General features: G+C 38.0%; 2 protein-coding genes across 3 annotated transcripts; one reads left to right on the top strand and one right to left on the bottom strand.

The window, feature by feature from the left end:
• Nucleotides 1,757-7,170, top strand: LOC109712257 (RNA-binding protein 38-like). 2 transcript variants are annotated; one of them, XM_020235727.1, is made up of 6 exons: nt 1,757-2,472; nt 2,647-2,797; nt 3,985-4,090; nt 4,982-5,018; nt 5,264-5,533; nt 6,648-7,170. In XM_020235727.1, exons 1-6 carry the CDS (start codon nt 2,257-2,259, stop codon nt 6,753-6,755), a joined length of 888 nt encoding a protein of 295 aa, XP_020091316.1. In that variant the 5' UTR covers nt 1,757-2,256; the 3' UTR covers nt 6,756-7,170. The 2 variants fall into 2 exon arrangements, with proteins under 2 accessions (XP_020091316.1, XP_020091315.1); XM_020235726.1 differs by having other exon boundaries at nt 1,760-2,472; nt 5,216-5,533.
• On the bottom strand, nt 7,571-10,864 carry LOC109711343 (7-deoxyloganetin glucosyltransferase-like). The gene is made up of 3 exons (XM_020234342.1): nt 10,255-10,864; nt 8,118-8,823; nt 7,571-8,023 (listed from the first exon to the last, which is right to left on the bottom strand). Exons 1-3 carry the CDS (start codon nt 10,769-10,771, stop codon nt 7,762-7,764), a joined length of 1,485 nt encoding a protein of 494 aa, XP_020089931.1. The 5' UTR covers nt 10,772-10,864; the 3' UTR covers nt 7,571-7,761.

Below are 11,370 nucleotides of genomic sequence, written 5' to 3'. Positions count from 1 at the left end.
CTACATGTAATTAACACAAAAAAAAAGAAAACAAATGAATTAATATTGGACTTTGTAAGAGATTTATAAATATGTGTTATATCCATGTATAAAATACAAGCGGGTCCCACATTCGCAAGTCACCAAACTCTGATAGGAGTGGATGGATAAAAATTTTGTGGGCATCATCCTCAGATAATTTGTTTGGGAATGATGCCGATAGGAGCCGCGTGGTATGCTGCGCCCATCGCGACCCTCCAAAAAATAATAAAAATAAAATTATGGGCTCCAATTTTTGAGAGAGAGAAGAAAAAGCCGACGATGGAAAAGGGCGGTGATGTTGGGCGCCCGTACACAAAATTTTTGTCCGGAGTGGATGAGTCATATCCTAATTTAATCCGATGTGGATAACTTTGTGATTGCATCGATACTTATCGAAAACATCTTTGTCCCTGCTCTTTCTTATTAGTTAAGAATACTTTTTGGTTTTGAGTGTCAATATTTTATTGGAATGAGATAAAATTTTTAGAATCATTGTTGTCTGCGTCAAAATAATTAAAATCATTTATTTTGTCCATCGTATGCTCCAAAATTCGACGACAATAGTTCGGAACTAGACTTTATTACGACATATTTCAAAATTTGCTGATTTGCTGATCATGATTGAGTAATTATATCTTATGATGTGTAAAAAGAATTGCACAGAGATTTATTAAAGTTGGAAACTTCTGTTTAATATGGAGTTATTGAATTACTTATACATCTTTCTTTCTCTTTTTGTCTATAAGAGTTGTTTAAACACCCTTTGTACAAATATTAAATACAACAAAATAAGCTTAATTTATGTAATTCTAGAATAAAATCCTAAAATGCTTAAATCTATATAATTTTGGCATAAAGTGAGAGAAAATTACGTTCGTCGTGGTCTCTCTCTCTCTGATTCTCTCTTATCCTAGAGAGGCGCATATATTTTTTATCAACTTTCTTTTTTTGTTATCTAAAGTTATATTGTATCAGTTAATATATATTGTTTTAAAAAAAAAAAGCCCTGTTTTGGTCTCGCATTTTTTTTTTAAAACAATCACATTTTTTAAACACTTACACTTTTCTAAGCACTAATTCTAAAAAGAAAAGCATGTTTGTTTGAATAGTTTACAATTCATCCAATTAAGTAATAGATAATAACTTATTTAAAAAAACATTGACAAAAAAAAAACTCTTAAATTTTTACTTTTATTGTCAATTAAATACTTCGGATGAAACAATTGCACTTAATATACCATCCCGTCCTGTAATATTTTGATAAACAAAATTTTATGTAAACAAATACAAAATAAATAGGATGCCAAAGAAGGTGCAAACGGACCGGAATGGAAATATATATAGAGAGAGAGAGCGCACTAAAATTATTCATTTATTCTCAAAATCAAGTGAGGAAGTCATCTATAATCACTCAATCATATATCTTATTTTGAAATAAAATTACAACAAAATTATTTTTTAAATAGTCATGATGGAATGGATAATCGTCAGAGTGTATATCTATTGACCGAAAATATCATGTCAGTAATGTGACCGTCATGTTTTATTTATTTATTTTTTCTTCTGAGAAATAGATAGCATATTATTCATTTCGTTTATTTTTTTTAGAAATAAATTTAATTTAAAATATAAATTAATTATGATTCAAATTTGAAATTTTCGATATAAACTATCAAATTTTTTATCACTTGTGTTAAAAGCGATCTATTTAGGAGCGAGAAATTATTAAAAGGGAGGGAGGTTTAGCAGGCTAGGAGGAGGAGGAGAACAATAGTGGGGGCTCGCGCAGAGCTGTCATTTGACATTCATATCCTCCATCCAGCGAGGAATTAACTCCTTCGCACCCGTTCAATATTCCTCTCCTTATTTTTATTATTAACAATAAATCCCCCCCTTCTCGATCTCTCTTTATTATTCTCTTATTAGTTTCTCCCCTTTTTCCACAGAACCTATAGCCCCAAAAAGATCAGCCCAGGACATGGAATCAGAGACCACCAAAGAAGAGGAAGAGAAACGAATCCGTAGGAAGATAATAATACGACAATTCAGCGAAGACCCATCTCTCCTTTTGATGATGCGTAGAACCCAATAATACATATATACCCATCCCCCTCTCTCTCTCTCTACCTCTCTCTTCTATTCTTGTCCTTGTCCTTGTTCTTGTTGTTGTTGTTGTTGTTGTTGTTCATCTTGTGATTTTAGATTTTAGCCGTACGTAGTTGGTGTTCCGATCGCATGGCTTCGTCGTCGTCGTCGTCGTCGTCTCCCTCGGCCGCCCCGCAATTCCGGTCGAGGTTCGGCGACACGACGCGGACGAAGGTGTTCGTCGGGGGCCTGGCGTGGGAGATCACCAGCGCCGAGCTGCACCGCCACTTCGCGCAGTTCGGCGACATCCTCGAGGCCGTCGTCATCGCCGACCGCAGCACCGGCCGATCCAAGGGCTACGGCTTTGTAAGCTCATCAATTCTCTCTCTCTCTCTCTCTCTTCTCACTCCACTTGATCACGATCATGATCATTAAGTTAAAAGATCGCGTTAATCTTCTCATGCCCTTTTTAATTTTATTTGGTAACATATTGTTTCGATGATATTCGGATTAGCTTATAAATATGTGAATTGGACACAGGTCACGTTTCGCGAGCCGGATTCTGCGAGCAGGGCCGTGGCGGAGCCGAACCCGATGATCGGCAGCAGGCGAGCTAACTGCAACATCGCCGCGCAGCGCCGGCCGCGGCCTGCTGCTCCTCCTCCTCCTCCTCCTCCTCCTCTTCCACCAGGTGGGGCGGTCCTAATATAATGATTATTATATTATTATTGCTAGTGATTATCTAATGTTTAGAGGATTAATTGCATTGTGTGTGTGATCACAAAGCTCAACCTAATTGGCCAATGGCCATTGGAGGGACCCAATCAACGATGGGGCCCACAAAGACACGGTAGAAACGTTGGGTGCCAGCGCATCGGAGCAAGGCTTGGGTGGTGGGCCACTAAAGCTTTGCCAGCCTGGCCTAAGATGCATTCTCAATTGACTATTTTTTTACTTTTTTTTTTTAAAAAAAAATGGATTAGTTTTTAAATTTTCTTATGCTAAAAAAAAAGGGCTTAATTTGCTTACCTGAAATATAGGGGAAAAAAAAAAGAAGTTGTTCTAGTGTTTTCTTTTCTTTTTCCTAGTGAGAAAAAACATATTATCTGTTTCGTTGATTTTTTTTATATATATAAACTTAATTAAAAATATAAGATAATTAGAGTTTGCATTTAGAATAGTAATTATTAAAAATTGTCACATGCACTGAGACGGTGGGTGACTTGCTTAGAATGTTCTGGGCACAATGAACGGGTCACAGTCAAGTTCTAGGACAAGTTAGTTTGATTAGGTAAGTGCAAAATGGCTTTAAAAATAAATAAATAAATAAAGTAGTATTGGTAGTAAAGCCAATAATTATTATTATTATGTAGCTAAATTTGATGACCTGTGACCCATATCACATCCATATGATTTGGGCCTTGTAGTAACATTAAAAGGGAAATATGAGGCTCATCTAATGGTTGATGTTTACGTGCACCTCCATTTGTGTAATGTAGTGTGGGTCCCCACGAAAATGACATGAATGCCACAATAGAAGGGTGAAGGATGATTAGTTCAAGGACCATCAATGATCCTTATCCACAAGAATAAGAATAATTATTATTTTTTTCTACATCGTTCGTATCGCTTTACTGCAAGATACTCTGCAAAATGCCCTTTTTGGTTGTAGATATCTTTTAAGATATTATCTTTTGATGTGCTTCGTGCCTAAGGCTATTTTTCATTAGTCACAGTATCAAATCGAAGTGATCCTAGGCATAAGTAACATGCCATTTATGGAATGTAATTTACTTTCGTTTTTGTTTTGTTTTGTTTTGTTCTTTTTTTCTTTTTTTTTTACTGTTCTCATTTCCAATATATTTTTGCTGTGTGTAGGAATGAATCAAAGTGGGGGCGTTTTTGAGGGCTCAACAGGGCCACGATTTAACAGAGTACCAGCCCAAATGCCTCTTCCCCCACTAATATACCCTCCGAATATGGGGTGAGTGTTTTTCCTTAATTAACTGGTTACTAATATTTATTTCTTCATCATTGTTTGGTTCTCTTTTGCTTTAGAATTAATGCCATGCCAACAACCTTTAACCCCTGTTTATAACATATTAGTATTTTTCTATTTCACCGACTGTTCCTGGCACAAGTGGCAAAAGGGCTTGGTGGTTGGTACTTGAGACCCAAGTTCGAATTCTAGTTGATTCACATTTCTAGCGAAGTTTATTTCTAAATGAAATAAACGAAGCGGATAGTATACTACCTCCTATGATATGATATAATAAGTACCTATGTTCACATGTAAAATGTAAGAGATAGGATTTTAATCAATTCGGTTTTTCACAATTGAGAATTGGATCCATGACCTCGTAGAATTGAGGGGTGATCTGATATTTATTTAAAATGTCAATCATTTAACGGTACGAGTCCTTCAATTACTTCTAAAATCACATAGTATGGATCTAGCAGTCTCGCATTATTCAGAAAAAAAAGAAGAAGAGAAAAGTACGGCTCCTATCAACAGCTAGAAGAATTGGATTGCATCAGAATGATATCTAATTCTGTGTGTCCTAAAATTTGGGCTACGAATTTCGAAAACCGATAATGCAACTCTTAAGCTGCAGTGGGCCTTAATAACAACACAAATTAATGAGTTCGTATGCTTCTTCGGCCTTGTTTGGCCTTGCGACCGCATCGCAAGCTTATGCGAAAAAAAGCTCTCAAAGCTTTCTTAAAATCGTAGAATTTTGCAAACTCCGCGCACAACCGTTAAATTCCAAACAGCAGCGATCTGTGGCGTGCTGCAAAATCAACACACAAAGCGCAGGGAAACACCTGCTTTTATCTCATATCTCGTTCACTAATAAATGTGTCCACTTTGCAGGTATCCTACCTATCCAACTGATTATGCTTATCACCATGTAAGTGCCTTTGTTCATCTAAACTCAATGTAATCCTCTTATATTTGTTGCTGATTTTTATTTTTGAAAATAATAAAAAAAATGCGGATCTCATTTTTTCTTGGAGAATTATAAGATATAATTTTACATTAAATTACGTATGTTAATTATTTGACGAGAATTTATGAAGTTACATTTAACTAGCATTTATGGAGCAGGCTCTGATCTACACTGGTCCGCAAATTAACCAGCAATATTATCAGCAGATCTTGGGGGTCTATGGACCGGGTTCACCACCGACTCTCGGTCCACAACCATTCCCTTACACATACGTGGCGAGTCCACGGGGTAGTTTTCATTCCCCACTCGGTGGACTGCGTGCCCGTACACCCATATCCGACGGCCCAGATGGATGGGTCCTTCGAGCGCTCCTTTTCGCCGCCGCATATTTCCAACTCCAACTTCCACCACGTGCACGGCAAAATGCCAATACAACTGTACTTCACTTCCACTTTGGACTCCGTTGCTTTCATTATGTAAGTCTAATTCATTTCTATAATGAATGAAAAGGTAGCTCGTTATTTAATTCTTAAAAAGAAAAAAAAAACTTTGAGCACCATCCCTCTTTAAAAAAAAAAAAAAAAAAAAAATCTATGCAACTATATAATGATGGCATTTTAAATTATTTTAAAACAAATTACTTTAAATATATATAATATATATATATATATATATATATATAGAGTCCGGCTGCTATGCTATCGATAGCACCAAACATTGGTGCTATCAAGTTTTCAACGTTAGATTAACTCTCCTTGATTATTATCATCCGTTAGATTATACTATTCAACAATCACCCACTCAACCTAGAGGCCCATATCATTCTAACGCACATTTCTGAATCAAAGGCTAAAAAACTAATAAGCACAAACAACTTGGTGCTATTGATAGTATTCTAGCCTAGTTCTCTCTCTCTCTCTCTCTCTCTCTCTCTCTCTCTCTCTCTCTCTCTATATATATATATATATATATATATATATATATATATATATATTTGTCTTTGTTTTTAAGTTTCCGATTGACCTATCATCTTAATTAAGACCTGTTTTGAACCTCAATATTTTATACGACTCGAGAAGCTATGGGCTTGATCCCTCATTTTTATGTGTTTGTTTGAAAAAAATACTTGGTGCTCTTTTTTATTATTATTATTATTATTTCTTTAAATAGAAGATCCATAATCATGCTTCTCTCTACTTCACAAGATAACGTTCAGGCATGACGTGAAGCTAAAATTACTATATGTTACAAAATAAAAGGTATTAAAGCTTTTGCATGTTTCTACAACAAGCTTAGAATTGATCTTGATACAAAAGCCATTAATTACTTTTTAAATTATTTTATTCAAACAATATTTTTGTCGAAACTCTAAAGTGCAGGTCCACACCAATATGAAAATGTGATTGATTTTATTGTTGAATAAAGGGGGAAAATACAGAAGATGTGAATGATATGTGTTTGCGTAATGTACTTAACTAACAGAAAATATCCTGTTTTAGCTCTTTTTTTTTAAAAAAAAACACTGTTTTAGAATTTATATTCGCAAAATTATCCTCATTATTAACTCCGTTCATCATGTTTGTGCATCAGATTCACAAGCCTCTCAATCTCCCTCTACAGCTGGAGCAAACGTCGAGAATAATCCTGATACTTGAAGGCTTCTGGACGACCTATTTTTTAAACAATCACCTTCATTAATCACATATTTTCATTAATGATCCTCAAGTATTGTAGGGTGATTAAATCTTAATAAGTGACTTAATTGCGAGAAGATCCTATTGCCTATGATAGAAGGGCCCTAAGATATACAGTTACACACACTAATTTACGGATAAAACATATTTTTTTTTCTTAATTGCTTTTTATTCTTTAATTTCTTTCTTTCTTTTTTTGAATTTCTCTTGCTCAAAGGCATCTCCATTGACCGTGTCCATTGTACAACTGTTAAGTGTAACGCTAAATTTATAAAACGTGTCAAATTTAAGTTTACAATTATATGATGTACAATAATTGAATACTGATGTTGATGACATTTTTTTGCCTATTTTTGTTGAATAGTCATTGAGGTGTAGAACTATTTGCTTCTATGCAAGGAAGTTTCCAGAATTGATGATATTTGATTGTCAAAGTTTACCGTTTCCTTGGTTTCTTTTAGTAGTTTTTCTCATATTCGTAACCTAGCTTTCTTGAGCAGCTTAATTAGCATAAGCACAAAATCCTGAATTATAGTTTTTGTTTTATGATAGAGAATTGTTACCCAAAAGATCCATCGAATCGAGTATGGATTCGGGAACATATATTTAACGCCCTTACTCGTACGTATAAATTGGATTAAGGTACGGATCAAATCCCTGACCTCAGGAGGTGAAAACATAAAGTAAGACTAGACGTTTGGTATAATAAAATAATGTCGATATGATTGTTATTTTTCAAAATCTTAGACTATTATTTTCAACACTATCATCTTGATTCTTCCATCTCAAGTTCTGTTTTGATTATAATTTTATAACGTATTTGTAAAGCTCCATGCACATCTACATACACGAGTTGCATTTGGCATAATTCTCAAAGTTACAAGCAAAAGCAATTTATTTAGTCAAGCATTTCGAATTACCAAAGGACAACACTAGATTTGCAGCTCACTTTGAACTGGAATAATTTAACTTGCTATATATCTAAGACCAGACTTCGACCGAGGTCCTACCTAACTGTAATAATTTAACTTGCTATCGTAGACAACATCTTTCTTGGAAAGCAGCACTTGGCCAACCAACTTGTCGAAATTTGCAAAAGAGGGGCCACCCTCCTGCGCCGCCTTCGCCGCCATGTCCTTCCACTCCATGGCCCTCCTCTTCATCTCCTTCCCCTTCTCCCCTCCCATGATCTCTCTTATCAACCCCTCCACCTCCTTTCTCTTCACATCACCATCAATCTCCATCCCGATCCCCCACTCCGCGCACGTGTACCTGCGGAACATGAAAGATTAATTAAAATCAATTCATATGAATTTTTTTAAAAAAAATTTAAAGATTTTAGAGTAAGACGATTGTTTTGCAGTACCTGCAGTTGGTCTGCTGCTCTGCGAAGAAGGGCCAGCTCAGCATCGGCACACCACCGCACACGCTCTCCAGCGTTGAGTTCCACCCGCTGTGCGTCAGGAACGCGCCCACCGCGGGGTGGCGAAGCACTTCCTCCTGCGGGCACCAGCTCGCCATGAGCCCCCTCTCCTTCATCCCCTCTACAAACTCCGGCGGGAGCACCGCGGTGTCGCCCTTAACAAGGTCGGGCCTGATGATCCACAGAAACTCGTACTTGCTATTCGCGAGCCCCCACGCGAACTCTATCAGTTGCTGGTTCGTCATGACCGTTACGCTACCGAAGTTCACGTAGACAACGGACCCGGGCCTTTTGTTTTCCAACCATTGTAAGCAAGCGGGCTCCTCCTTCCACAGGCTGGAGCCCACGGAGCTGAGTGGACCGTGGGGGATGCGGCGAGCGAGGAGGGGGAGGGGGCCGATGGTGTAGATGGGTGGCAGGATCGCCGCCATGGCTTCGAGCACCGGGCGCTCGAAATCATCGAACGTGTTGAGGAGGACAGCAGACGCCATGGGGGTGCGCTCCGTCTCGTGTAGGACGAAGTAAACCATGAAGTCGTCGGGGTCCTGCGTTCGAATGAAGCTCGGGAAGTCTCGTAGTCTCATGTTCGGCGCTCCCGGCACCCAATCGATCGGTGTTTCGAGATGCCCATCAGTTAGCTGACCTACATCTGTCCACACAAAAGCTGTCAATATCTATTCACGTAGCACGGCCCGACAAGTATACTTAAAAGCAGAAGCAGAACCAAACAAGTGGTAAATAGCTTGGTAGTTATTACCCGAAGTTTCAAATTCGAATCCTAATTAATTCACATTTTTAACTAAATTTATTTCTAAATAAAATAAACGAAGCAAGTAACGTGCTACCTATCTCTTAAAAAAAAGAAAAAAAAAAAAGAACCAAACAGGTCTGAAATTAAGGGCCTGTTTGGATGCACAGTAAAATATCTTCACGGAATTTATAAACTGTGGTTTCAGTCTAGATAAAATAGAGAATCCTGCAACTCTAAAAAATTCCACGGATTCAATTTTTAAACTGTTTGGATACGCATTGTACAATTTCACAGAATTTTTCTAAATTTTAAGATTAAAAGCTAAAATTAAAATTTTCGAAAAAAATTTAAAATTTAAAATTTGATATGTGAAATGTGAAATTTTGAATTTTGAATTTTAAATTTCAAATTTTCAAATTTGAAATTTACAAATTTAAAATTTAAAAATTAAAAATCTAAATTTAATTTTTAAATTTTTAAATTTTTAAATTTAAAATTTTAAAATAAAAAATTTAAAATTTAAAATTTAAAATTTGAAATTTGGNCCGAGTACAACCACCGCCGCCTCCTCCGCTCGCAGGGCCCCGCCGCCCTCGACGGCCTCCCCGACTTCCGATTCGCCACCATCCCCGACGGCCTCCCCTACTCGGATGAGGATAGAATGCAGGACGTCCCCTCCCTCTGCCGGTCCACCACGACCAACTGCCTCCCCCACTTCCGCAAACTCCTCGCGGAGCTCAACGACCCGTCGTCCGACCCCCCGAAGGTGACCTGCGTCGTCTCTGACGCTGTCATGAGCTTCACGCTGGACGCCGTGAAGGAGCTCGGCATCCCCGACGTCCTCTTTTGGACTGCTAGTGCCATTGGCTACATCGGCTATCGCTACTGCAGGCACCTCATGGAGAAGGGCATCGTTCCGCTTAAAGGTACAGCACGCTTAGGCCCCGTTTGGATACTCCTGAAAACGTAGTATAGTTAAACTATGCTACGGCGGTAAAAAAAATATCCTATAAAGTGTTTGGAAGGAAAAAAAAATAACGTAATTTTTGGAGTATAGTTAAACTATACTCTAAAAAATAAAGTAAAAGTTAGAAGTTGATGCATTTTTTTGAGTAAGGGAGCTCATGAATGGTGAAAATTTTTTTTCTTTGGTTAAAGTGGATTATACTTTTACTTTATTTTTTAGAGTATAGTTTAACTATACTCCAAAAATTACGTTATTTTTTTTTCCTTCCAAACACTTTATAGGATATTTTTTTTACCGCCGTAGCATAGTTTAACTATACTACGTTTTCAGGAGTATCCAAACGGGGCCTAAGCGTGCTGTACCTTTAAGCGGAACGATGCCCTTCTCCATGAGGTGCCTGCAGTAGCGATAGCCGATGTAGCCAATGGCACTAGCAGTCCAAAAGAGGACGTCGGGGATGCCGAGCTCCTTCACGGCGTCCAGCGTGAAGCTCATGACAGCGTCAGAGACGACGCAGGTCACCTTCGGGGGGTCGGACGACGGGTCGTTGAGCTCCGCGAGGAGTTTGCGGAAGTGGGGGAGGCAGTTGGTCGTGGTGGACCGGCAGAGGGAGGGGACGTCCTGCATTCTATCCTCATCCGAGTAGGGGAGGCCGTCGGGGATGGTGGCGAATCGGAAGTCGGGGAGGCCGTCGAGGGCGGCGGGGCCCTGCGAGCGGAGGAGGCGGCGGTGGTTGTACTCGGTGTTGACGAAGGTGATGTGGAAGCCGTGGAAGGAGTGGAGGAGCTTGGCCACCTTCAACATGGGCGTTATGTGGCCCTGCGCCGGGAAGGGGATGCACACTGCATGGGGCTTGTGATCCGATTCCATGGAGCCCATCTCTCTATCTTTCCCAATATCAGTACAAACACACACACACAGGGATTGTGGTTCCTTAATTTGTTTGGCTATGATTCTACTTGCTCACTAGCTTATGGCTTTTCTATATATATATATATATATATATATGCTACTATACTATCTATAGTACCGAGCTTCGGTATTATAGTGTTTGTTTTCGATCTTAGGACATTCAAATTAACGATTCGCACCGTTAAATATGATCTAGGGTATATGAATTTCTTAGGAATAAAATTTTAGTGTTTTTCGATATCGTTTACTTAGTAAATAAATTATATCAAAATGGACGGTGAAAATTGAATAATCTTTAAAATTTGAGTATAGGACTTTTAAATTCAAGATCAAGAATGTTAACCTTGATTTATATAGTTTAAAGTATTTTCTATCAAAATTTGAAGAAATTTAGATTCTTCTACACCGTTAAATTCCAAACTCGTCATAATAGCCATTGAAAATTGATAATTTTGAAATAGTTTGATAATAAAGTAAACTATTTCGAAAAAATATAAAATTTTATTTATAGAAACTTTAAATACTCTAGATCAGTTTTAACGGTGTGGATCGTTGATTTGAACGCC

Source organism: Ananas comosus, linkage group 6, assembly GCF_001540865.1.
Source record: "Ananas comosus cultivar F153 linkage group 6, ASM154086v1, whole genome shotgun sequence".
Lineage (NCBI taxonomy): Eukaryota > Viridiplantae > Streptophyta > Magnoliopsida > Poales > Bromeliaceae > Ananas > Ananas comosus.
The sequence above is the reverse complement of the archived record's forward strand: the minus strand, read 5'-3'. Positions and strand labels throughout refer to the sequence as shown.